At 45.2% G+C, this 26538-nt stretch overlaps 1 protein-coding gene across 2 annotated transcripts in view; it reads right to left on the reverse strand.

The window, feature by feature from the left end:
• The window catches only part of LOC126100488 (fatty acyl-CoA reductase 1-like), a 149382-nt gene that overhangs the window by 27037 nt on the left and 95807 nt on the right, over positions 1-26538 (reverse strand). The window contains exon 7 of one of the 2 annotated variants that reach the window (XM_049911096.1): positions 12138-12299. In XM_049911096.1, the coding sequence (XP_049767053.1) occupies positions 12138-12299 (162 nt within the window). Of the gene's footprint in view, positions 1-12059; positions 12300-26538 lie in introns of both variants that reach the window. The other variant, XM_049911095.1, reaches the window with a different exon arrangement.

A 26538-nucleotide genomic window follows, 5' to 3' on the forward strand; every position in this document is an offset into this window, starting at 1 on the left:
AAGCGAACTCTTGTTACCTTATTGTAAACGAAAGTTGTGAGGGTTTTGCTATGTATGACATTGTTTAAGATAATTTACTTTCAGTGTAATAGTTTGAAAATGTTAAGTCCTGCTGTCAGTTGGCATTTATCACCACCTGTATGCGAGTTTTAAAGCTAAATAGTGTTCTGACAATTATAAAATAGTGGCAAAGTTCCTCAATCGATTAAACTTATTCCTGCCCGTATATGTAATCGGTATTTCGTTATGAACCTTTATGCTGTTTACAAGAATATATATAATTTGGTCTTTGGTTCGAATTATCGATTAGTTCGCTCCTTTCTGCATGACGGACAGAAGATCGTCAGCATCAGGCGCGTCTGTACGGAGGTGTCCGTGGACTGCTGCGTCGGCTATGGGCCGCTTAGTGTGACGTCACTAACACTGCTGGGCGGCCTTGTTATCCCGGGGGTGTCGGGCACACTCGGCTACTGCTGCTACAATGGGAGGTTAACAAGAATTAGTGAGTTTGAACGTGGTGTGGTTGTCGATGCACGAGCGATCGGACTCAGCAGCTCCAAGGTAGTGATGAAGTGGGGATTTTCCAGTACTAGAATTTCACGAGTGTACCGCGAATATCAGGAATCCGGTAAAACATTAAATCTCCGACATCGCTGCGGCCGAATAAAGATCCTGCAATAACGTTACCAACGACGACTGAAGAGAATCTTTCAGCGCGATAGAAGTGTAACCCTTCCGCAAATTGCTGCAGATTTCACTGTTGTGCCGTCAACAAGTGTGAGCCTGTGAATCATTCAACGAAATATCATCGATATGGCCTTTTGGAGCCGAAAGCCCTCTCATGTACCCTTGATGATTGCACAACATAAAGCTTTATGCTTCGCTTCAACACCGAAATTGGACTGTAGATGACTGTAAACATGTTACCTGGTCGGACGAGTCTCGTTTCAAATGGTATCGAACGGAAGGACGTGTACAGGTATGGAGATAACGTCATGAATCCATGGATCCTGCATGTTAGCAGAGGAGTGTTGAAGCTGATGGCTCTTTAATGGTGTGGGCCATGTGCAGTTGGTGTGATGCGGGACTCCTAATACGTCTAGATACGACTCTGAACGGTGACACATACGTAAGCATCCTGTCTGATCACCTGCATCCATTCATGTCCGTTGTGCATTCCGACGTATTTTGGCAATTCCAACAGGACAATGCGCCACACGTCCAGAATTGCTACGGAGTGGCTCCAGGACTGTTCTATCTGGAGACTGGCGTACAAAGCAGTGGGAAGAAAGCTCATCCTAAACCTTGGAGCGATTCAGCCACATCTGGTACATGTATTAGTTATGGTTTGTAAAGAAGTACTGTGGGGGTAAGAACCACTAGTTTCCTATCCGGGTAGGCATAATAACGCGGAGAGAGAAGAGGGGAGGAGGAGATAGATGGTGAGTGTGAAGGAGGAGATGGACACAGATAGAGAGTTTGGGGATGTGGGCAGAGAGAAAGTGGAAGAGGGAAATTGACAGAAAGAGGGAGAGGAGGAGGTGGATAGGGTAAGGAAAGAGGAGGCGATCGACAGAGACAGAGTGAAGAAGAAATGGACGGAGAGAGTGGGGAAGGAGAAGACGAACAATAAAAAGAGGGAGGAGGGAATGGACAAAGAAGGGGTGAGGAGGGCAGAGAGAGGAGGAAGGAAGAGATAAAATAATAGAATACTGTAATAAATACATGCACTGGCAATGCCAGGTGTTCAGCTAGTTAAAAATTAAAATCTACTGTTCTTTTTAAAATATTATTCAATACCCGTTATTTAACATTTCTATTTGGTAAAAAAATGTAGAATTAAAATTAAAATAAATACCTCAAAGTGAGAACAGAACCGAGGATCTTGTATTAATCATATCTAAACTCTACGCACTCAACTGCTTAAAATGTTTTGTACTTCACACTGCTCTGAAACCATCTAATCTTCAAAGGTGATGTTACGAGTTTTTGTGGTGATTGCTTCGTACTGATTTAGGAAGTTGATGTGCAGGCACAGACTTTCAAATTTTATGAGTAAGGAAATATTCAAAGAGAGCAGAGCACTCCATGTGGCCATCTTTTTACCGGAGAGCCTTCACAGAAGACTCAAAGCCGTAATAACAGCTGCCTGAGCTGCTATATGTTGCTTGTTTCCTGGTTGACGTTTAGGGAGTATGTGATAAGACATTTGGCCACACAGTGACTGGTCAATAACATATGCCTTACACACTCTTGACGTATACCTAGTTTTATTCATAGATAATTTGTGGCATTTAAAGCTAAAGCGAAAAATCCTTGTTTTCTGAAAAGCTGAAAAATCTAAATCCATATAATAATAACCTACAGAAAGAGCCATTAAGATGTGTGGAGGAAGCAGTAATCACATATCATTCTGTTGACTGCACAAGGTACTCAGCGACTGAGTGGATGACATGTCGGTGAGCAATCACAAGTCTCTACAGGTGGCGAGTGTGTGTGTGTGTGTGTGTGTGTGTGTGTGTGTGTGTGTGTGTAGGGCTGTATTTAGGATAAGTTCACCTCTGCACTGAATTTGTATTGTCGTACCCACCTAGGGAAACATTTTTATAACTAATTTGCAAAAATATTGTTTTACATCAATTATATGATTAAAGATCTATGTCTGTTGTTTAATTCTATAAAGTTTACTACACAATTTATGATTTAACGAATTTATGAGATTAAGAAATGGAAAGAACACGAATCATAAAATTATTCAACTTCAATTAGTAATACTGCTACAAAAAATTATAGATTTAAGTAAAACATCAAAAAGTTGATAGTCATATCCAAGAAGAATCAGTATTCAAGATAACGCAAGGAATGTAACGAAGCAATTTTTTTCGTAAGTTTAATTCAACTATAAAGCTTTCCCAGTCGATCAGACTTCAAATGAATTTATCTCATTTCCTACTGACTTGTGCTTAGACATGGTAATGAAGCTACGTATAATATCTTCAGAAATTACTTGTCTTAAGAGGTCGCTTTTGATAGTGAGTGAAACCATTTCACCTTTCTATAACGCCTTGAGTTCCTAACCAATCTCTCTGACACAGTTAATCTTCATAAATCTTTTCGTTTCCTACAGTGTCCCTTTAATGAATAAAGTTTTCTAAACACTGGAAGAAGTCGCCTTTTTTGCGAAATCCAACTCATCTGCAACTCCCAGAATTCTATCACATATTCATTTAAAATGTTTGTAGTTTTGCCGGCTGATGTGCCAAACATTTGACTGTGTACTTCTGGGATTTTGAAGCGAAGGGTTGTTGCGTTTGAGAGGTGACTGCTGAATAGATTCGTATCGTCTGACCATTGAAATTTTCAGCCGAGTAAGTCCATACAAAACAATTACGTCAATTACACTAATCAGCCAAAACGTTGTGACCACCTATCTAAAAGTCAGCATGTCCACCTTTGGCACAGATAACAGTGACGATTCGTCCTGGCAAGGAAGCAACCAGGCCTTGGTGGGTCGCTGGAGGGCGTTGGCACCACATTTGCACAAATAAGTCACCTAACTCCCGCAAATGAAAGAGAGGGAGTGATGAGCTCTGATGTCACATTCAATCACATCCCATATGTGTTAGACTGGGTTCAGATCTGGCTAGTTGGGAGGCCAGCACATTAGTTCGAACTCGCCACTGTGTTTCTCGAACGTCACCATCACACTCCTGGCGTTGTGACATGGCGCATTATCTTGTTGAAAAATGCCACTACCGTTGGGAAACATTATCGTCATGGAAGGGTGTACGTGGTCTGCAACCAGTGTGCGATGCTCCTTGGCAGTTATAGTACGTTGCACGAGCTACACTGGACCCATGTACGCCCACGCAAATGTTTCCCAGAGCATAATGGAATCATCACCAGCTTGTTTCAGTTCTGCAGTACAGGTGTCAAGGAGCCGTACCACTGGAAGACAACGGATTCGCGCCCGTCCACGATGAAGAAGGTTTCAGGTTTTATCGTATCATGAGACGCTCTGCCACTGCGCCAATGTTCAGTGACGTTGGTCACGTGCCTATTTCAGTCGTAGTTGCCGATGTCGTGGTGTTAACATTGGCACATACATGGGCTGTAGTCTGCGGAGGCCCGTCTTTAGAAATGTTTGGTGCACTGCGTATTGAGACACACTTGTACGCTGCCCAGCACTAAAGTCTGATGTCTCGTAGTTCCCCCACAGTTCGCCACCTGTCCTGTTTCACCGAGTGCCCAGCCTACGACGTCCGACATCTACAATGAGGGATCGCCACCCAACCCCACGATGTCTGGACGTGGTTTCACCTCAGTTTCGACATGTGTTGAAGACAGTCATCATAGCACTACTAGAGCACCCGACGATTCGTGCAGTTTCCAAAACGCTCGTGCCGAGTCATCACAATCTGACACTGGTCAACCTCAGACAGACCGCACGCCTTCCCCGTTCTACACACGGACCGCACGCTCACTAGTACCACATCCACCGTGTGTGTGTCTGACTAGCATTCATTCTTCAGCAGGAGAAGCTGATATCGCATGGACTGGTTTATATCGCTAGTAAGTCGATTGAGCCGTGGTAAAATTTGCTGTTTTGAAGAGCGCGCCGCAGCGCGCAGTGTGAAGCAGTAGCCTTCCGTTTCTGGCACTGGCGCCGCTGTGGCAATCGCAGCTTTGGTGTCTCCCTCTGTTGGGAAAGGGGAAAAGTTGCCTGTTGACGTGCATTTAAGGGGCGCTATGAGCTCGGCTGGGACTTGAACACATCCGCACACTATATATTGTCCGCCGCCTTGATCCCCCTCACCCCCTGATGTCTCCCTTCCCCGCCACTCCCAACCAGTTGCCGCGCCTTTACCGTTGTGTCCCTCCCTCTCTCCATCTCCACACCCTCCATTTCCTTTCCCAACACAACTTCCACCGTCTACCCCTCCTGGATGGTGAGCCTCGCCCTTCCTACCAACTCTAACCCCCTTTTCCTTCCTCCTCCTCAGGGCTCCCTCTCCTCCTCCTCCCTCCTTCTGAGCGGCTTTCCCCTCCTCCATCTCTTGTGCCCCCTTTCAGTGTCTCTGCACTCCCTCCTGCCCTGTCTTCCCTTTTTCTCTCCCACCCCATGTGTCTCCCGCCTTTTCGTGAACCCACAGTTGCCCCTCCTCTCTTCATCCCGCCGCTTCCCCAGCTGCCCCATGCTCTCCCCTCCTTTTCCATCCTCTCTGACCTTTCCCTCGGCAGGTCCCACCTGGTAGTTTTATTCTTCATCGTGTGTGCTCCGAGTGTGTTTTAAGTGTGTTATTTTGGAGTGTTTTTAATACTGTGGCCAACTTTTAACCTGTGCATGCGCATTCAGTGTCTTCTCTGTGTTTTAAGAATCGCCAACTGTGTTTTCTAACTTTCTGGTGACTTTTTTAACTGTCCCCCATGAACGTCTACATGTCAGTGTATTTTTACCTCCATTTTCTCCCCTTACTCAATTTTATGTTCCCTTTTTTTATCTCCTTAGGTATGTATCATTTTATTCTTGTTTTAGTTGTCATGTCACTTGGCTGAAGAGCGGCGGATTGTGCCACTGCCAGCCCTCCCCTGCCCATATGGGGCAGGGGAATGAAATCACAATAAAGAAAAAAAAACTTGGCTGGGAGGCACTCTGTCAGTCTCAGCGAGTCTGGTCAGTTGGTCAGCCGGGTCAGTGTAGGGCAGTCAGTGTCTGTCTGTCATCCGGAGTGCTAGTATGTGTTAGGCCGTCTGTCTGCTCGAGTTTACTCAGGCAACGGTCATTGGCGGTTGGATCGATCGGTTGGTCGGTAGCGCACTGAGACACAAGGTGGCTTGTCCACTTTGAGTGTCGGCGCATGTGAGGTCCCCACGTGAGTCCAGTTTGCCATGCCGTATAGCGACGGGTAGTGGCTTCGCGGTCGACACGAGAGCAACAGGAGTCAACCCACAACGTCGGTCTGGCTGGTGCGAGCTGTGACGCTGTGAGACGGGAGATCGACGCGCCTTCCTCCATCCGTTGAAGCGGCTGGCAGCGGACTGTTGGGGAGAGCGTTTTGGGGTGCTGCGCCAGGTCTTCGCCAGACATCGCAGTTTGTTAGAACTTAAGTCATTCGTGATATGTTGTTTCATTTACTTGTTAAATTCTACTGGTCTTCTTCGTCAGTCTCTCGTACCCAGCTTGCTCGTCCGTCTCTCGTCCACATTTATTAGGCAGTTAGTGTCCGTCTGTTGGTCTGCCGTACGTTAATATCTGCCTCTGTCATGTTTGTCGGATTCGGTGTTAACGAATTTATTGGTTAAGGTGTAAAGGCCGAATTCCTGAAATATGTTTTTATCTTGCCTATCATCTTGAGAGGCGGTAAATGTGTAATGTAGAGCATGTTTGTATATTTTATGTAAGACTGCATTTCATGGGTTTTTATTTAAATGGTCATTTTAGTATATAAAGTTGCCACCATTCCACCGTAAGAGTTTTCTTGTAAAAACAAAAAAAAAACAAGTTGCATTCTCGGTCGCAAGTAATTTTTTTTAAATGTGAGTGTTTTGTACAATTTCCATCCCTCCTACGGGGTGCATAGTTCATGTGTTTGTGTGAGTTGTTAAAATTTTTAAGTTAAAGTAATCTGGTGTGTTGCAGATTTGCACCAGTGTAGTCTTTCAGAGGTTGTTGTGAGCGGTCATGACTACGGCCGTGTTAAAAGGGAGCGGCAAGCTTCTCAGCCCAAAAGCTCATACAGCCAAAGAAAAAAAAAAAAAAATGTTATTACTGACTCTGAATAAATTGTAGCTTGATATTTGATTATAATTTTTAAATCTGTTTCTTTTTTTCTTTTTTTTAATGGGTTTTTTTAGAAATAAAATTTCCATTTGTTGAAAGAAATTTGTTTTCATCAGTTACCCACTGGCAACAGTTCCACGCTCACATAGTGTGATTAAATGTGTTAATGTTCTTGATAAATCACTAGTAAATAAAGCAAATTCTTTAAGAAAAGAGTTTGGAAGTAAATCCACGGTTCATCGGTGTTCATAATGTTCTGGCTGATCAGTGTACAAGAAGTCCCGTACTACAATTTTCTTTTAAAATGAAAACATTTCTTTTATTTTAAATGTTCGTGGTGTGGGTTATTTTGTGGTGCAGGCTCCCGTACTACAATTTTAAGATGAAAAGATTTCTTTTATTTTAAATGTTCGTGGTGTGGATTATTTTGTGGTGCAGGCTCCTATACCAGACGTCGTGGGGTAGGGTGGCGATCCCTCATTGCTGATGTCGGACTCGTAGGCTGGGAAGGAGAAGGTATGTGACATAAGCAGTACACTTGGTGCGGCTGCTTACCGCGTCTACCTCAACCAATCGCATAACGCAAATTTTGTACGTGCCCCTATGGTCAAGCCTCAGCGTTGTCGCAGCTCTGTAGAGGACTATTGTTTTCGCCTGCAGCAATTGCGGTTTTCAAAAATGGTTCAAATGGCTCTGAGCACTATGCGACTTAACTTCGGAGGTCATCAGTCGCCTAGAACTTAGAACTAATTAAACCTAACCAACCTAAGGACATCACACACATCCATGCCCGAGGCAGGATTCGAACCTGCGACCGTAGCGGACGCTCGGCTCCAGACTGTAACGCCTAGAACCGCACGGCCACTCAGGCCGGCAATTGCGGTTTTCAGCTGAGTTCTGGCAACAGCGCTGCCACTTGTCAAGGATCTTCTTTCGTTGACTCCCCTGTAGAATCCAGGCTAGACAACCTGCTCGTAAATGCATCCTTGTGTGTATCTCCTAAATGGTAAGTAACACGACTGTTAGAACGGGCAACGAACGTCTGTGATGTGTTGATGATGTCAAAAGAACTTTAACTAAAGTTCCTTGGAGCACACTTAAAACAGTTCATTTTTATGAGCAGCTGTACTGAACAGTGTCTTACTTTGTGCAGTGAAACATTCATTACTGAATCTAAGTGAAGTTACAAGCATACAATACATATTTTTTCACTGCTTATAGAATTTTAATCAGACTGTGGATTCAGATACTTACACCATACTCTGTTATGATGTGGTTTAGAAGAGTAGGTGCATTCTAATGGCCCCATCGCCAAAGGACTACTACATCACCCCTACCATGGATTGTGTCAAACAGAGATTACAGTTAGAATATACTGCAGACTAAATCCTATCTCCGGAGAGATCGCGACTCTTGGAACTGGTTTTGCTGTGAAATTCCACTTTTTGAACATATTTCACCATCTTACGCATAGCTATCTTGGATACGTGCAAACAAACGTAAATATTCACACACATCTTGTCTATTCTGCCATTTTATCAGCATATGTGGTCCTCATATCTCTCTTCAACCTTAATACTATTGTCTGAACAACACAGCACGAACCAGCGCTCTCATCAGAGCAAAATGCTTTCTGTCCCACTATATCGTCCAGCCTCACTCTCCAAGTCCTTTTCAGTAGCAGAAACCCATCTGTGGAATGACCTCCCTTACTCTACCAGAGAACTGCGTAACATATCCAGCTTCGAAAGACAGTTGACTATGTATCTATTAAGACAACAATAACGACTGACCTCGTTCCTGTACACACCCGTTACCCTATCACAATAAGTATCGTTCTTTCCAACCAGATATTCATTGAAGCGTCTTAGTAGATTAAAAATGTGTGCCGGACTGAAACTCGAACTCGGGATCTTTGCCTCTCGCGGGCTATTTCTCTACCATCTGAGCCACCCAAGGGCGACCCACGACCGAACCTCACAGCTTCAATTCCGGCAGTCCCTCGTATCCTACCTTCCAAACTTCACAGCAGCTCTCCTGCAGACCTTGCAGAACTAACACAGCCTGGGTGATGCTTAAAGAATGTAATTTTCACTCTGCAGCGGAGTGTGCGCTGATATGAAACTTCCTGGCAAATGAAAAGTGTGTGCCGGACCGAGACTCGAACTCAGGACAATGACCTTACGCGAGCAAGTTCTCTCGGTCAGGCACACAGCTTTAATCTGCCAGGAAGTTTCATATCAGCGCACACTCCGCTACAGAGTGAAAATTTCATTCTGATACATCTTCATTTCCCAAAGTCCACAGCTATTAACATGCTTTCTAAATCTCTCTCCTTCAGAATACATTGCACTTGCTATCACCACCATTATTATTGCTATTATTATGATTATTCTTCCAGTTATTATTTTTAATAGTAAACTCTGCAAACGAGATCACCGTGCTGGATATCGTATTTTATCACTGGCCTGATAATTCCTAAGCGTCTAGGACTGTGTGATGTGCAAATTCCAGTTAAACTCCTTTTTGAAATCGACAGACGTATACGTGTAAGTCGCTATAGTTCGATTTTCACTTTCTCGTATTTGCAGATGTTTCTCACCGTTTCTGCTATCACCGGATATGGCGATGTCAGTTATCACACGTTTTTTCTCCATAGTTGTGTTATCTGGTGTATTGTGTTCCAGAATTCTATCTGTCTGTAGTTGAGCGTCCCACGGTAATTTGGCACATTCGTTTTCGACAGTTTTTTGCGGTTTGTGTTGCCACCAGTTTCTTTTCACTGGGCCGGCCGCGGTGGTCTAGCGATTCTAGGCGCTCAGTCCGGAACCGCGCGACTGCTACGGTCGCAGGTTCGAATCCTGCCTCGGGCATGGATGTGTGTGATGTCCTTAGGTTAGTTAGGTTTAAGTAGTTCTAAGTTCTAGGGGACTTATGACCACAGATGTTAAGTCCCATAGTGCTCAGAGCCATTTGTCTTGTCACTTGCAGATGGTAATTGTGGCACAAATTTCAATGGATAATTTGTGAGCCGGCCGGTGTGGCCGAGCGGTTCTAAGCGCTTCAGAGGTTCTAATCCTGCCTCGGGCATGAATGTGTGTGATGTCTTTAGGTTAGTTAGGTTCTAGGGGACTGATGACCTCAGGTGTTAAGTCCCATAGTGCTCAGAGCCATATGAACCATTTTGATAATTTGTGCCACAGTATTATTGTTCTGCTTCCAATCAGTGTGAGCGATCCCTTTGCAAAAGTTCAAGATGTGGCCGATTGCTTTTTCAGAACAGACGTACTGCATGATGAACGCCGTAGACAGCTAACACAGAAAGTGAAAGCATCACTAAGTGTAGTGCACTTAAATCTTGATAACGTGTCATTGTAGCCACAGTAATCGATCTAACAACTGCTCCGGACATTTGTTGTCTGGTATAGGCGTTGCCAACCGGAGCGCCACATTCTGGCAGTTTACATATCTCTGTATTTTAATACGCACGCCTATACGTTTCTCTGGCTCTTCAGTGTATAAGGCAGATAGAAATCTTAGGAAGCAACATGCTCAGCCACTCCTTTCAGATGCCGACAGGTCACAGCCAAAACAGATTCCTTTCTTTAGCTGTAGGCCTCTGGGCGCGAAAATGCGGAAATTTCATTGGCCAACCAGGTCTGACGTAGCAGTTTTGGAAAATTATTGAGAAGTGGAAAGACGCTCCAGGACAATGGCACTTGTCATTGGATGAATGCTCGTTAGAGACTAGGACTGGCTCTCAAAGAAGAAACTAATGTCACGGGGAAAGACAGGAGGCGCTAATGCGACATTTCGTCCGCTGCTAGTGAGAGAATTACTTAGAGTTCTGCTATCAGAATTCAGAGTGAGAAGCAGTCATTTCTCTTTGTAGCTCAAACCGGAGCACGATGCAAGGTTTGCGTTAGGTGGCTTTTCGGGATTCATAGCCGTCTCCTGACACAGCGGCCGTCGACAGCAGCTCTGGCGGACAATACAAAGACGCTGTTAAGAAAAATGGTAAGATCCGCAATCGATCTCGGCGTGTTTAGGTCGCAATGTACGTTAGAGTGTTAATGGGCAGGAGGAAGACACCCTTCTGGCATGAATAATATTACGAACTCAGATTTTGGCCATCACTGTCGTTAGATCGCGGAACAGATCAATGTGCTACTCATGTAGTAACCTACCTATCGGTTCCTTGTCTTGAATCTCAGCCATCGTTAGTTGCTTGCAACTGTTTCATGTTCTTGTAATAATTTGTAAATGAACAGGATGTTATACTTCAGTGCAACTACTGCTTTTGTTTTGTGTTAGGATTTATAATAGACAATAGAACTTACGTTAATTTTCACCTTCATTATATACGTATCTCACCTGATTAGAAAATTAAATTACAGTGTCTGCCATCCTTTTAAAGTCTGTAGGGCCATAATTTTGGGTTAATAAAAAATTCTTCCGCAAAAAATGATAGTTTGCAGTATTCTTGGGCATCTACGTACCGATACAAGTTACCTAAGGGCACAGGAGGTGGGTTAGTAAAATTCAAGAAGCTTTCTGTTTTTAACTTACATCTTAGCCGATTCTTGGCCTTCATTCAAATAGCCTGTGAATGCATTCTTTTGGTGTTCCACTGTCTGCCTCACTACCAAGAGTCCTCTATAGCCTCCTTTTGTGGGCAAGGACAGCCTGTCGATGTCACAGCGAGGGTGGAATCCGGGTGAATTGTCATCATTTCTGTTGTTTTCTGTTCAGATTATGCGGCTCTGCCTGTATCCAGTTCACAACGCCGTGCAGTGTATCTAATGACAGGTATGGCCTAGGTGTTGATTGCCTTGAAGACATTGCAGCCATCCAATTTTCTTTGTAAGTTTTTTCCGTCCCTCTGGGTGTAGTCTTTGCTGACCAGACACTTTACGTATCCAAGCTTGAAACTGTCCAACTGTGAAATGCCTAGGTTTATGTAGACTTCTGGTTGATGGCACTTCATGACTTGTCCATTTGGCTTGTATTCAGTGTCTAATTCTCATTATTGCTATTAGCAGTTGCAGTTGCAGTAGTACTGGTTGTATTAATGTTATTAGTTCTTAAGTAATACTGTTATCCACTCTGTTATCGGACATATTCAATTCGCATGTAATTCTATTAATACGATTATAATACTATTCATCATGTTAAAGAGCAGTTATTTCTTCTATAATTATTAGGTAAAAATACTATATGTGTAAAGTCTTCGTTAAATACACAAAGAAAAGATCTACAAATAAATGTCCATACGTACAAAGGTCTCCTCCCAGAAAGCATGATTAAGAAGTCAAGCAAGTAGGCAGGTAATAGCTCCAAGAAAATGTGGACCAACTTGTGCAGCACAACGCTCTTGGTGAAGTACCCTGCAGGGTACCAGATGCCTGGCTCCAATGGAACTTCGTTCAGTGTACTCCTGTAATCCTCCAGGACTTGCCCCCAGGTGATGCGATGCCTGTTCCCGCTGGCCACATTGCAGACGTAGGGACTCTGTGGTCTGTGGGAAAAAAAATTCAATTCAGAGCAAAGTAGGAACACTTTTCTAAAGAATTAGGGGAGTACGCGTATCGACGTCTGGTATGTTAAATCCATTCTGAAACAGGCGGTACCTGTGGTCTTACTACAAGGCTTGAGATCTTCACTTTTAATGTAGGCCACAATTGAAATAATTCGCCGACTATTGCCTGTGTTACGCATTACAGAGTCAGATCATCCCTCAGAAGGAAGAGAGTACCGGAGTTCGAAAGTTTTATAGTGACGTACACAAATGGCAGTTGTCATTTGTGGACCTTATATTCAACCAAGTTCATGCAATGTGACATTATAATGCAGTGTAAGATGCAAGGACGATCTGTTTGATCCAAAAAGGATGGTCTTTCGGTCGTGTTACTGCGGATTCCAGTGCCTCTCTATGTGTCATCCATAGATCGTGGACACGCTGCAAGGAGACCAGTACACGAGGCGAGTTGGGAAGGTCACCGACGCATTACAGCCCCACGTGATGATCGATACCTCGCCATCTCTGTCGTACCGATAGCACCAGAGCACTGAAAGACGCTCTCAGAAGGCCACTGGAGCCGTTGCGTCTGCTCAGACTGTAGTGAACAGGTTAACAGAAAAAGCTGTACGATCCATACGTCCTGTCTGAGTACCCCACTTGACACCACAACATGCTGTAGCTCTCCTTCATTTCTGCTATTGCCATAGAAACTGGAAACTTCGTCGCTAGCGGAATGTGTTATTCGCAGACGATTCCAGATAACCTCTAATGCAATTGATGGTGGAGCTCGTATGTAGAGACCCGTGGTGAGCGATCCCTGCCGAATGTTGTCCAGAAAATCAACAGACTTCTAAGGTTCTGTGATGTCGCGGGGAGCCTCCAGATCTGCATCAATAGTCGCTTTACCGCCAGACAGCACATCGAACAGGTCCAGTTAAACTGTGTTGGTGGCTTCTGCATACGGTGGTGCCCATGAATTCCATCCTGTGCCAGGGCCCATGTGGCGGGCGTCAACAGGGATGTCTTACTAAGCCTGGACGTAGAAGTAATGGAATGGCCGGCAGTGAGCCCCGACCTAAGCCTCGTCGTGTGTATGTCGGGTCCCGTTTCACCACAAACTCTGAAAGAGCTTTCATGAGCTCTCATTGAAGAATGGGAACGAATACCAAAGGGTGACTTCAGTAGATGCATACGGAATATACGAGGGCAGTTCAATAAGTAATGCAACACATTTTTTTTCTCGGCCAATTTTGGTTTAAAAAACCGGAAATTTCTTGTGGAATATTTTCAAACATTCCCGCTTCGTCTCGTATAGTTTCATTGACTTCCGACAGGTGGCAGCGCTGTACGGAGCTGTTAAAATGGCGTCTGTAACGGATGTGCGTTGCAAACATCGGGCAGTGATCGAGTTTCTTTTGGCGGAAAACCAGGGCATCTCAGATATTCATAGGCGCTTGCAGAAATCACGGTGAGTCGTTGGGCAAAGCGTGTGTCATCATCGCCGCAAGGTCAAGCAAGACTGTCTGATCTCCCGCGTGCGGGCCGGCCGTGCACAGCTGTGACTCCTGCAATGGCGGAGCGTGCGAACACACTCGCTCGAGATGATCGACGGATCACCATCAAACAACTCAGTGCTCAACTTGACATCTCTGTTGGTAGTGCTGTCACAATTGTTCACCAGTTGGGATATTCAAAGGTTTGTTCCCGCTGGGTCCCTCGTTGTCTAACCGAACACCATAAAGAGCAAAGGAGATCCATCTGTGCGGAATTGCTTGCTCGTCATGTGGCTGAGGGTGACAATTTCTTGTCAAAGATTGTTACAGGCGATGAAACATGGGTTCATCACTTCGAACCTAAAACAAAACAGCAATCAATGGACTGGCGCCACACCCACTCTCCTACCAAGAAAAAGTTTAAAGCCATACCCTCAGCCGGTAAAGTTATGGTTACAGTCTTCTGGGACGCTGAAGGGGTTATTCTGTTCGATGTCCTTTCCCATGGTCAAACGATCAACTCTGAAGTGTATTGTGCTACTCTTCAGAAAGTGAAGGAACGACTTCAGCGTGTTCGTAGGCACAAAAATCTGAACGAACTTCTTCTTCATGACAACGCAAGACCTCACACAAGTCTTCGCACCCGAGAGGAGCTCACAAAACTTCAGTGGACTGTTCTTCCTCATGCACCCTACAGCCCCGATCTCGCACCGTCGGATTTCCATATGTTTGGCCCAATGAAGGACGCAATCCGTGGGAGGCACTACGCGGATGATGAAGAAGTTATTGATGCAGTACGACGTTGGCTCCGGCATCGACCAGTGGAATGGTACCGTGCAGGCATACAGGCCCTCATTTCAAGGTGGCGTAAGGCCGTAGCATTGAATGGAGATTACGTTGAAAAATAGTGTTGTGTAGCTAAAAGATTGGGGAATAACCTGGTGTATTTCAATGCTGAATAAAAAACCCCTGTTTCAGAAAAAAAGTGTTGCATTACTTATTGAACTGCCCTCGTATCACGTAGGTGTCAGGCACTGATAAACGCTCATGGAGGCCTAACGTGTTATCCCAACTCTCAAAGTCAAATGAAAAGCACCGAGGATGAAACCTGTCGAACATATCAGTTCTTTTTATGTAAGCTATCGAGGATGTAATAATGTTTATTAATTTGTGACAGATAAAGGTATGACGCGCGGAGTCTTGTTCTCATACTTCTTTTGAGCACTGTATTTTCGTGTATAGTTAGCGCCATGATATTTGAAACTTCGTGACGGACAGAATGTAGTTGGCACGCTGGGATTGAAATCTGTATCTTGACAGGAATCCCAGGTTATCAAAGTGCTCTGTATGTTCCACAGACACAGCCGGCCAGTGGTTTCAATCCACGTTCCGAAACTCATTACAGCTGTTATAGGGAAGTACAACTGAGGTCCGCAAGTTAAAACTGTACTCAATGGACGCCACGGGGCTTGTAGACAGGCACCAACTATGCCATGCGTATGATATTACAGAATTTGAACAGTCATGTTACGAAAGTGATACACTGATAAGCCAAAACTGCCCACCGCATCTTTGGATGTCGGCAGCTGGCGCTGCTGGTACGTGACGCTGTAACAAAAGCATATAAGCGGATAGGACTCAGACGGGGGATCACCCTGGCGAAGTTATGGGCTGCAAATCAGGAAATCCATTGAGATAAGCGTCTTTGACAAAGGGAAGATTATTATTACAGTGAGCCTGTGAATAAGTATCTCGAAAATGGCTATGCTGATCGAATGTTCATATGCTACTGTCGTCAATTTATTTATAATTATTAAGAGTAGTACGAGAGTAAATGGAAACCACAGTGAAAATCAATACCGTTTTTCCTGCAAGTGTTAGCTAAAACTTCCAGCTACTTCTCTACATAGTAGTCGCTTGACTTAAACGTCTGTCGTAGCGTTGTACCGACTTTCCAATACCATCGTCATAGAAGGTGGGTTCCTGTGCTTTTCGACAATTTTCTGCAGTGCAGCTCATTGTCTGTGACATTGTCTTCATAGCCAGAGTTTCATTCAAACACCTCCCATCGAAAATGCTGCACGTGCGTCCTCATTGACCATGCGGTGTCCGGCTGAGAACTGTCGTGCAGAAGGAATTGAATGACAGCTACGTTATAAGTGGTTGCACGAGATGAGGCAAAATCTCTCGGTAGGCATCCAAAATTGGCGGTTGACACTATTCTAGGCATGTTTATGTGCTTCCTTTGCATACAGATTTGAGAAGAGCGACGTGACGCCATCTAAGGTCATACTAGAGATGATGCTCAACACATCTAAGCAAAGCTTTTGACTGTAGTTTCGATTTCGCGACTGATCGTTCCTTACTTTCCGAATAGCAATCGTATGTTATTAGACTGGTTAGTACCTCCAACTACCTGTTGTATGAGCAAGCCATTAATGTTTATTTTCCCGCGGGCAGCAGGTCAGGAGCTGAACGGTGGACACATAGACGCAGAACTATTAGCCCTTTCTAGGAGGTGTTATCCAGTTACTGGTGCAGTTACGATTTTGCAAGAAACATCATGCAGTAAATTGTGTGACGTGTTAGACGTAGAGAATAAAGAGCTAACACGCTGGAGCAGAGTCGCGGAGTGGTCGCGCGGTTTAAGGTGCCGTTTGACGGATTGCGCGGCCCCTCCCGCCGGAGGTTCGAGTCCTCCGCTGGACATGGACGTGTATATTGTTCTTAGCATAGTTTAAGTCAGTTTAAGTAGTGTGTAAGTCTAGGGATCGATGACCTCAGCAGTTTGGTCCCTTAGGAATTGATACACAATTGAATGTTTCTGAACTGGAGCGGCTGCGTATTGAGGTAACAATGATCACAATATCGGCATGTATACCTTCAACCCCCTGCATTTTCTGGTGTTGCAGTGGTCTGAGGTCCACTCGCTTTGATATCTTTCCCACCAAATGCGCCTGATCTGATCTGAATCTTATGGAGCGCGTGCGGGACCTTAACACGCACCAGCCCCGGGCCCACAAATCACCGTCCCCTAACTGCGTGACTTGTGCGTAATCATCTGGTGACGCATACTCTTGATATTTGTCATATCCATGCTAAGTAGTATCGCTGCTGTAATGCATTCCAGCGGTGGACGCACACGGTCTTGGTCTCAGCGTTTTGGATCCTAAATCTACAGGGTTATTACAAATGACTGAAGCGATTTCACAGCTCTACAATAACTTTATCATTTGAGATATTTTCACAATGCTTTGCACACACATACAAAAACTCTAAAAGTTTTTTTAGGCATTCACAAATGTTCCATATGTGCCCCTTTAGTGATTCGGCAGACATCAAGCCGATAATCAAGTTCCTGCCACAGTCGGCGCAGCACGTCCCCATCAACGAGTTCGAAAGCATCGTTGATGCTACTTCGCAGTTCTGGCACGTTTCTTGGTAGAGGAGGTTTAAACACTGAATCTTTCACATACCCCAACAGAAAGAAATCGCATGGGGTTAAGTAGGGAGAGCGTGGAGGCCATGACATGAATTGCTGATCATGATCTCCACCACGACCTATCCATCGGTTTTCCAATCTCCTGTTTAAGAAATGCCGAACATCATGATGGAAGTGCGGTGGAGCACCATCCTGTTGAAAGATGAAGTCGGCGCTGTAGGTCTCCAGTTCTGGCATGAGCCAATTTTCCGCGGGCTACGCGTGAAACTAGCCCGCACGCGTTCAGCCGTTTCTTCGCTCACTGCAGGCCGACCCGTTGATTTCCCCTTACAGAGACATCCAGAAGCTTTAAACTGCGCATACCATCGCCGAATGGAGTTAGCAGTTGGTGGATCTTTGTTGAACTTCGTCCCGAAGTGTCGTTGCACTGTTATGACTGACTGATGTGAGTGCATTTCAAGCACGACATACGCTTTCTCGGCTCCTGTCGCCATTTGGTCTCACTGCGCTCTCGAGCGCTCTGACGGCAGAAACCTGAAGTGCGGCTTCAGCCGAACAAAACTTTATGAGTTTTTCTACGTATCTGTAGTGTGTCGTGGCCATATGTCAATGAATGGAGCTACAGTGAATTTATGAAATCGCTTCAATCATTTGTAATACCCCTGTACATCTACAGTTACATGGACACTCTGCAAATCATACTTAAGCGCCAGGCAGACGGTTCATCGAACGACCTTCACAATAGTTCATTATATTCCACTCTCGAGTAGTACGCAGCGAAAACGAACACCTATGTTTTACTGTGCGAGCTCTGATTTCCCTTATTTTATTATCATGATTGTTTCTCCCTATGTAAGTCGGTGTCAACAAAATATTTTCGCATTCAGAGGAGAAAGTCGGAGATTGAAACTTCGTGAGAAGCTCCCGCTGCAACGAAAAACGCCTTTGTTTTAATTCTGCCCATCCCGAACCTGTATTATGTTCATGATACTCTCTCCCCTATTTCTCAATAATACAAAATGTGCTGTCCTTCTTTGACCTTTCTCGACGTACTCTGTTAATTCTTTGTGGTAAGGATCCCACACCACGCACCAGTACTCCAGGTGTGGGTGGACAAGCGTAATGCCGGCAGTCTCTTTCATAGATCTGTTGCATCTACACTCCTGGAAATGGAAAAAAGAACACATTGACACCGGTGTGTCAGACCCACCATACTTGCTCCGGACACTGTACAAGCAATGATCACACGCACGGCACAGCGGACACACCAGGAACCGCGGTGTTGGCCGTCGAATGGCGCTAGCTGCGCAGCATTTGTGCACCGCCGCCGTCAGTGTCAGCCAGTTTGCCGTGGCATACGGAGCTCCATCGCAGTCTTTAACACTGGTAGCATGCCGCGACAGCGTGGACGTGAACCGTATGTGCAGTTGACGGACTTTGAGCGAGGGCGTATAGTGGGCATGCGGGAGGCCGGGTGGACGTACCGCCGAATTGCTCAACACGTGGGGCGTGAGGTCTCCACAGTACATCGATGTTGTCGCCAGTGGTCGGCGGAAGGTGCACGTGCCCGTCGACCTGGGACCGGACCGCAGCGACGCACGGATGCACGCCAAGACCGTAGGATCCTACGCAGTGCCGTAGGGGACCGCACCGCCACTTCCCAGCAAATTAGGGACACTGTTGCTCCTGGGGTATCGGCGAGGACCATTCGCAACCGTCTCCATGAAGCTGGGCTACGGTCCCGCACACCGTTAGGCCGTCTTCCGGTCACGCCCCAACATCGTGCAGCCCGCCTCCAGTGGTGTCGCGACAGGCGTGAATGGAGGGACGAATGGAGACGTGTCGTCTTCAGCGATGAGAGTCGCTTCTGCCTTGGTGCCAATGATGGTCGTATGCGTGTTTGGCGCCGTGCAGGTGAGCGCCACAATCAGGACTGCATACGACCGAGGCACACAGGGCCAACACCCGGCATCATGGTGTGGGGAGCGATCTCCTACACTGGCCGTACACCACTGGTGATCGTCGAGGGGACACTGAATAGTGCACGGTACATCCAAACCGTCATCGAACCCATCGTTCTACCATTCCTAGACCGGCAAGGGAACTTGCTGTTCCAACAGGACAATGCACGTCCGCATGTATCCCGTGCCACCCAACGTGCTCTAGAAGGTGTAAGTCAACTACCCTGGCCAGCAAGATCTCCGGATCTGTCCCCCATTGAGCATGTTTGGGACTGGATGAAGCGTCGTCTCACGCGGTCTGCACGTCCAGCACGAACGCTGGTCCAACTGAGGCGCCAGGTGGAAATGGCATGGCAAGCCGTTCCACAGGACTACATCCAGCATCTCTACGATCGTCTCCATGGGAGAATAGCAGCCTGCATTGCTGCGAAAGGTGGATATACACTGTACTAGTGCCGACATTGTGCATGCTCTGTTGCCTGTGTCTATGTGCCTGTGGTTCTGTCAGTGTGATCATGTGATGTATCTGACCCCAGGAATGTGTCAATAAAGTTTCCCCTTCCTGGGACAATGAATTCACGGTGTTCTTATTTCAATTTCCAGGAGTGTACATCTACGTCTTCATACAGTAGATACTTCGCAAGCGACCGTACGGTGCGTGGCACAGGATACCCTGTACCACTACTTGTCATTTCCTTTCCTGTTCCACTCACAGATAGGGCGAAGGAAAAACGGCTGTCTATACGCCTCCGTATGAGCCCTTATTTATCGTATTTTATCGTTGTGGTCCTTACGCGCAGTATATGTTGGCGGCAATAGAATCGTTCGGCACTCAGCTTCAAATGCCGGTTCTCTAAATTTTCTCAATAGTGTTTCTCGAAGAGAACGTCGCCTCCCCTCCAGCGATTCCCATTTCAGCTCCCGAACCATCTCCGTAACACTTAAATGTTGTTCTAACCTACCGGTAACAAATATAGCAGCTCTCCTCTGAACTGCTTCGATGACTGCCTTCAATTCGATCTGGTACGGATACCAAACTGTCGAGCATTACTCAAGAACAGATCGCACCAGCGTCCTACACGCGGTCTCTTTTACAGGGGAACCACTCTTACCTAAAAGTGTCCCAATAATCCGAAGTCGACCATTCGACTTCCCTGTCACAGTTCTCACATGCTCGTTCCGTTTCATATTGCTTTGCAACGGTAGGCCCAACGGGAAGTTGGCTCTGACAAGGGAACATCCCCATCGCACCCCCCTCAGATTTAGTTATAAGTTGGCACAGTGGATAGGCCTTGAAAAACTGAACACAGATCGATCGAGAAAACAGGAAGAAGTTGTGTGGAACTACGAAAAAATAAGCAAAATATACAAACTGAGTCGTCCATGCGTAAGATAGGCAATATTAAGGGGAATGTGAGGCGAGGAGCGCCGTGGTACCATGGTTAGCGTGAACAGCTGCAGAATGAGAAGTCCTTGGTTCAAATCTTCCCTCGACCGAAAATTTTAACTTTTTATTTTCAGTTTATGTGAAAAGCTCTTATGTTTTCATCTCTTTTTTTGGAGTGATTATTACATCCACAAGAAAACCTAAATCGGGCAAGGTAGAAGAAACTTTTCACCCATTCGCCAAGTTACTAGTTAGGTGGGTCGACAACATATTCCTGTCATGTGACGCACATGCTGTCACCAGTGTCGTATACAAAATATCAGACGTGTTTTCCTGTGGAGGAATCGGTTGACCTATGACCTTGCGATCAAATGTTTTCGGTTCCCATTGGAGAGGCACGTCCTTTCGTCAACTAATCACACGGTTTTGCGGTGCGGTCGCAAAACACAGACACTAAACTTATTACAGTGAACAGAGACGTCAATGAACGAACGGACAGATCATAACTTTGCGAAAATAAAGAAAGCAAAATTTTCAGTGGAGGGCAGATTTGAACCAAGGACCTCTCATTCTGCAGCTGTTCATGGTAACCACGGGACCACAGCACTCCTCACCTCACATTGCCCTTAATATTGCCTATCTTACACATGGACGACCCAGTTTGTATATTTTGCTTATTTTTTCATAGTTCCACACAACTTCTTCCTGTTTTCTCGATTGATCTGTGTTCAGTTTTTCAAGGCCTATCCATTGTGCCAACTTATAACTAAATCTGAGGGGGGTGCGATGGGGATGTTCCCTTGTGAGCACTATGGGACTTAGCTTCTGAGGTCATCAGTCCCCTAGAACTTAGAACTAATTAAACCTAACTAACCTAAGGACATCACACACATCCATGCCAGAGGCAGGATTCGAACCTGCGACCGTAGTGGTCGCGCGGTTCCAGATTGTACCGCGAACCGCTCGGCCACTCAGGCCGGCCCAACAGTAAGATTTAACTGTGCCAAGCAGGACATACTGTATGAGAATATTACTGATTGGATCATGCTACTCGTCAGCTTTAACTTACAGTTTCCCCATTTACGGCTAGCTCTCACCAACTGGAAATTTTTTCTAAGTCGTGATGTACGAGGGTAAGTCAATTATTATCAGGAAAGTAGTTATAAAATTTTATTGTAATCAAATAGGAACTTCACAAAAACACCATTTTTCGACATAATCTCCTTGAGTGTCAACGCATTTGGTCCATCGTTGTACAAGCTTCCTGATGCCCTCATAAAAGAAGGTTCTCCGTTGAGCTGCGAGCCAGAAATGCACCGCTTCTTTCACTGCTTCGTCCGAGGCAAATTGACGGCTCCTTAATGCCTGTTTGAGTGGACCAAATAAGCGATAGAAGAGGCAAGATCTGGACTATATGGAGGATGATACAGTTTCTGGAGCGTTCCAGCAGTGTGGACAGCAGTATGCGGACGGGCATTGTCGTGCAACAACACAACACCTTTTGACAGCAACCCTGGGCGTTTGCTTCGAATTGCAGGCTTTAGCCTGGCAATAAGCATCTCACTGTAACGTACACTGTTTATTGTTGTGACCCTTTCCCCATAGTGTTCCAGTACTGGACCTCGTGCGTCCCAGAAAGCCGTAAGCATCAGTTTTCCTGCGGACGGTTGGGTCTTGAACTTTTTCTTGCCCGGTCGTTTACTCTCCGGCTCGTAATGATGGATAGATGTTTCGTCACCAGTAATGATCCCGTCTAAGAATTTGTCCTCTTCGTTACCATAGCGATCCAAATGCTTTTTGCAGATGTCCAAGCTCGTTTGTTTATGAAACTGTGTGAGTTGTTTTGGGACCCATCTTGCACATACTTTGTGAAATCCAACTCTGTTGTGGGTGATTTCGTATACAGAACTTTGACTAATTTGCAGACGATGTGCCACTTCGTCAATAGTTAATCGTCTGTCTAAGAATCATTTCACGTGAACGCTCAATGGTTTCCTCACTAGCGGTAAACGGTCGTCTGGCTCCTTAATCGTGCGTAATACTTGTGCCACCATTTCGGAATTTTTCAATCCATTCGTAGACACTCCGCTGTGGCAAAATACTGTTCCCGTACTGTACCAAAAGTCTTCGGTGAATTTCTGCCTCTGATACGCCTTCGGACTGCAAAAAACGGATCACTGAAAATTACTCGTCTTTGGTGTAAATAGACTGCGGAGCAGCCATGATTACAACACGGCAGCGATAACGAAACAAACCTAGCAGCTTCACAGATATAACAACAAATAAACAAAGCATGTGTCATCAACGTAAAACGACAGTACTTCCAAAATAAACAAAAATATAGCTAAATTGCGGATAATAATTGACTTACCCTCGTATAGTCCTACAATCACTCAACTTCGACACCTTACCATACTCCACGGCAGCATCAGAAACAACCGCAGACTGCTACCCACCCTGTCCGCCAAATCATTTATGCATACAGAGAACAACAGCTGTCCTGTCACACTTGCCTGCTTGCCTGTGCCGCTCCTAACGATAGCCCTGTCTGTGTTGAACACTCGCCGTCGAGGACCACATATTGGGTTCTATTGCTTAAGAAGTCTTCTAGCCAGTCACATATCTGTGAGTTTACTCCATACGCTTGTACCTTCGATAACCGCCTGCAACCTCAGTGCATGCGTCATGTTGTTACCACCCTAAACCTGATATGCGCGGCCTCCGCTGCTCACTTTGTGACATGGGAAACGAGCAGAGAGACGAGTAATGACAGTTACCGATCTCCAGGAACACAGATGTGTACCGTCTGTGGACGTAAGTGATGAACTGCTCGTCTTTGTATCATCTCGTCTTCCGTCAAGTTGTGCCCTATAGTTCTTTTCAGCTTGGCTTTAATTCCATTCCCTCTTCTAAATGTTACTGAATTCTCTTTAATGTACAGACTAAATAACAAGGGGGTTATGTAACAACACTATCTTACTTTCCTTTCAGATACTGCTTCCCTATCACGTCTTTCAGCTTTCGTAATGGCAACCTGGTTTCTGAACAAGCTATAGATAACCTACCACTCCCTACATTTTATTCCTGCTACCTTCTGAATTTCAAAGTCTACAGTTGTATAATACAAGCGCTCTTGAATACTGACTGAAACTTCCTGGGAGATAGAGAAATTAAATCTGAGTGCAAGACAGGGACTGAAATCCGGAGCCTTGGTGTTGGAAGCCACAGCTGTTACTGACTGAGTTAGCCAGGTACGGCTGTCTGAACCCTCCCTTTCACCCCCCCCCCCGCCCCTCCCATCCCCCCCCACTCCCCCAAACCCCCCGCCCCCCGCAAGTCCCACACAGTTGTAGTTCCGCCATCACGTATATTCTTGCTTCCACATTGGACTGGACTTCTCCTGTACACCTCGCGCGAACACCAGCGCTGCTGGAAGAAAGGATACTGCGGGGACATGACTTAGCCATAGCCTGAGAGACTACTTCCGAAATGAATGTTTCACGCTGTAGTGGAATGTGCACTGTTGTGCAACTTCCTAGCAGACTAAACCTGTGAGGCGGACAGGGACTTGAACCCGGAAGGTGCCAAGAAGTTTTACATCAGAGAAGTCCAATTGTAGACTGGAATGATCATTCTACAAACTACCTCCTTCGATGAGACTAATAGGGGAAGAATACACTCCAGCGGGTCACCGATTTTGGTCATCTTTCGAACGACTGCAGTACATACTTACGTGTAACGAATGCTCACCTAGTAAGTAGCGCTTCTCAAGCGTTTTCGAGATACTGAGACTCAAAGTTTTATGAGGCTATTGAATACTACAATAGAGCGCCAAACATCGAGAAGCAGCGGTAGTGTAACTGGCTAAGACTGGAAGTGTCCGTACTGCGCCCCAGTCTTATTCTTTTTTTCTAATCTGCCACTAACCACTTGTACAGCTAGAACGAATTATGTTTCTTCGAAAAGAAACAGACATTATGATGATTATCATCGTGGTACATTCGTTGCAAGCTGTAGTAACACGAAATCGTGGTGCAGTTATCATTTGGCCTGTGGATAAATTGCATTCACGCACCTATCGGAGTCATATGGGGCTACATATGGTTTGAAGAATATACACTGTAACTGCGATGCGCACATTATTGTATCGCTATGTAAATGCTCAAATGTTCAAATGTGTGTGAAATCTTATGGGACTTAGCTGCTAAGGTCATCAGTCCCTAAGCTGACACACTACTTTAATCTAAATTATCCTAAGGACAAACACACACACCCATTCCCGAAGGAGGACTCGAACCTCCGCCGGGATCAGCTGCACAGTCCATGACTGCAGCGCCTTAGGTCGCTCGGCTAATCCCGTGCGGCTGTAAATGCTCATTTTATCACTATTGCTTATTATACGTCGCATGAATGTACCACAATGATTGCCGGTATTATTATTGTTTCTGCCTGAAGACATATCATTGCTTCTAGTGTCAAATATGTATCATATATGTCGAGACCGGTTATATCTTTATTTTCAGACATCAATGTAGCTTGGTGTGTATTCACCAAGTAAGTAAAATAAAAATACATTTCACGAGAGTTGCACACAGATGTGACTTGTATTACGGCAGCGCCAATTTAGCAGTGGTACAGTAATTCTGGCCTAAAGTGTGACGTGGGAAATGCCAACAACATTCTTAAAAAAATAGATATGTACTTTTACTGCACTCTGCGAACTGCACTTGGTAACTTCGAAGCGGCCATTAATATTTTGAAAGCAAATGAGAATTTCTTGTGAAAAGCAGCACTTAACTTCACTGCTTATTATCTTTAACAACAGCAAACTCGTGTTACTTGCTTTTGGGTATACTCTTTGGTCAAGTATCCTGACAAACAAATTTTTCTTGCTTTTGGATACAGTCTTTGGCACAGTGTCCTGAGGACCGAATTTTAAATATTAACTATATAAATACTTTTTTCGTGTAATGGGCAATCCTACAGCATTTATGTGACTGTGGGCCCACTCGTAACATTTCGTTTCGAAAACGACAGTGTGTTGCTGCACTCCTCTCTTTAAAAATATATGAAGGTGTAATAGTCATATTTTTAGTAGTGACTGAGAGCGGTGTACAGAACAACATGAAACAGTATTTACTTCGTTTACAACGCTAATAACTGTAGCTATTAGTGGCATGTTTTTAGTTTGGTTGGTACATCCAAGTACATGTGGCAAGAGCAACCTATTAACGCTTGTTTTCCCCTGGGCAGCATGTCAGGTGTTGAAGTGTGAATACATGGACACATAACGGTTAGCCTATACTGACAGGAGTAGCCCACGTAATGGTGCAATTAAGACTGTACAGCAAACACCAGGCAGTAAATTACGTGAACTATTTCTTGGAAGACTGTTCGATGCAGAGAAAAACACTAACGTGTGTACATTTTAAAGTAGCATATATAAAAATATTTGCACTTATACCCATTACAACCTGTATACTGGTTAACAGGTTATTGCGACGTGGAGGAATGAATGGGTAGCATATAATGAAACTATTTATGTGAAATAATGCATTTAAATGGTTTTCCTCTCGAGTATGGAATTTAATCAGTCCATTAAATTTAAAAATATTAAACTGCCTCAAGAGCTAATCACCCTACTAAATCGTTCTACACTAGTGGCACATTTCAACAATGAAGTTGGAAATAAGGGGATGACAGATACTTGAAAAGTCTGAATGAGAGAGGAAGGTCACCAACTTTGAACATTAGCTGTAGGTATGTCAGGTTTCCCTGCAGGCTAGCGCCAAGACTACAGCACACAGGGTGCATCCGCTTGCCAATGTGAGGAGGGGTTTGCCCTTGTCCTGGCCAGGGTAACAGTCAGGGTTGGTTCTTTCAGGTCATCCCCACTTGAGTTGGTATCCTGAACAAAGTGTTGGGAGAGCTGTTCGACGGGCAAATTTGAATG

The sequence above is a fragment of the Schistocerca cancellata genome, chromosome 9 (genome assembly GCF_023864275.1).
Source record: "Schistocerca cancellata isolate TAMUIC-IGC-003103 chromosome 9, iqSchCanc2.1, whole genome shotgun sequence".
NCBI lineage: Eukaryota > Metazoa > Arthropoda > Insecta > Orthoptera > Acrididae > Schistocerca > Schistocerca cancellata.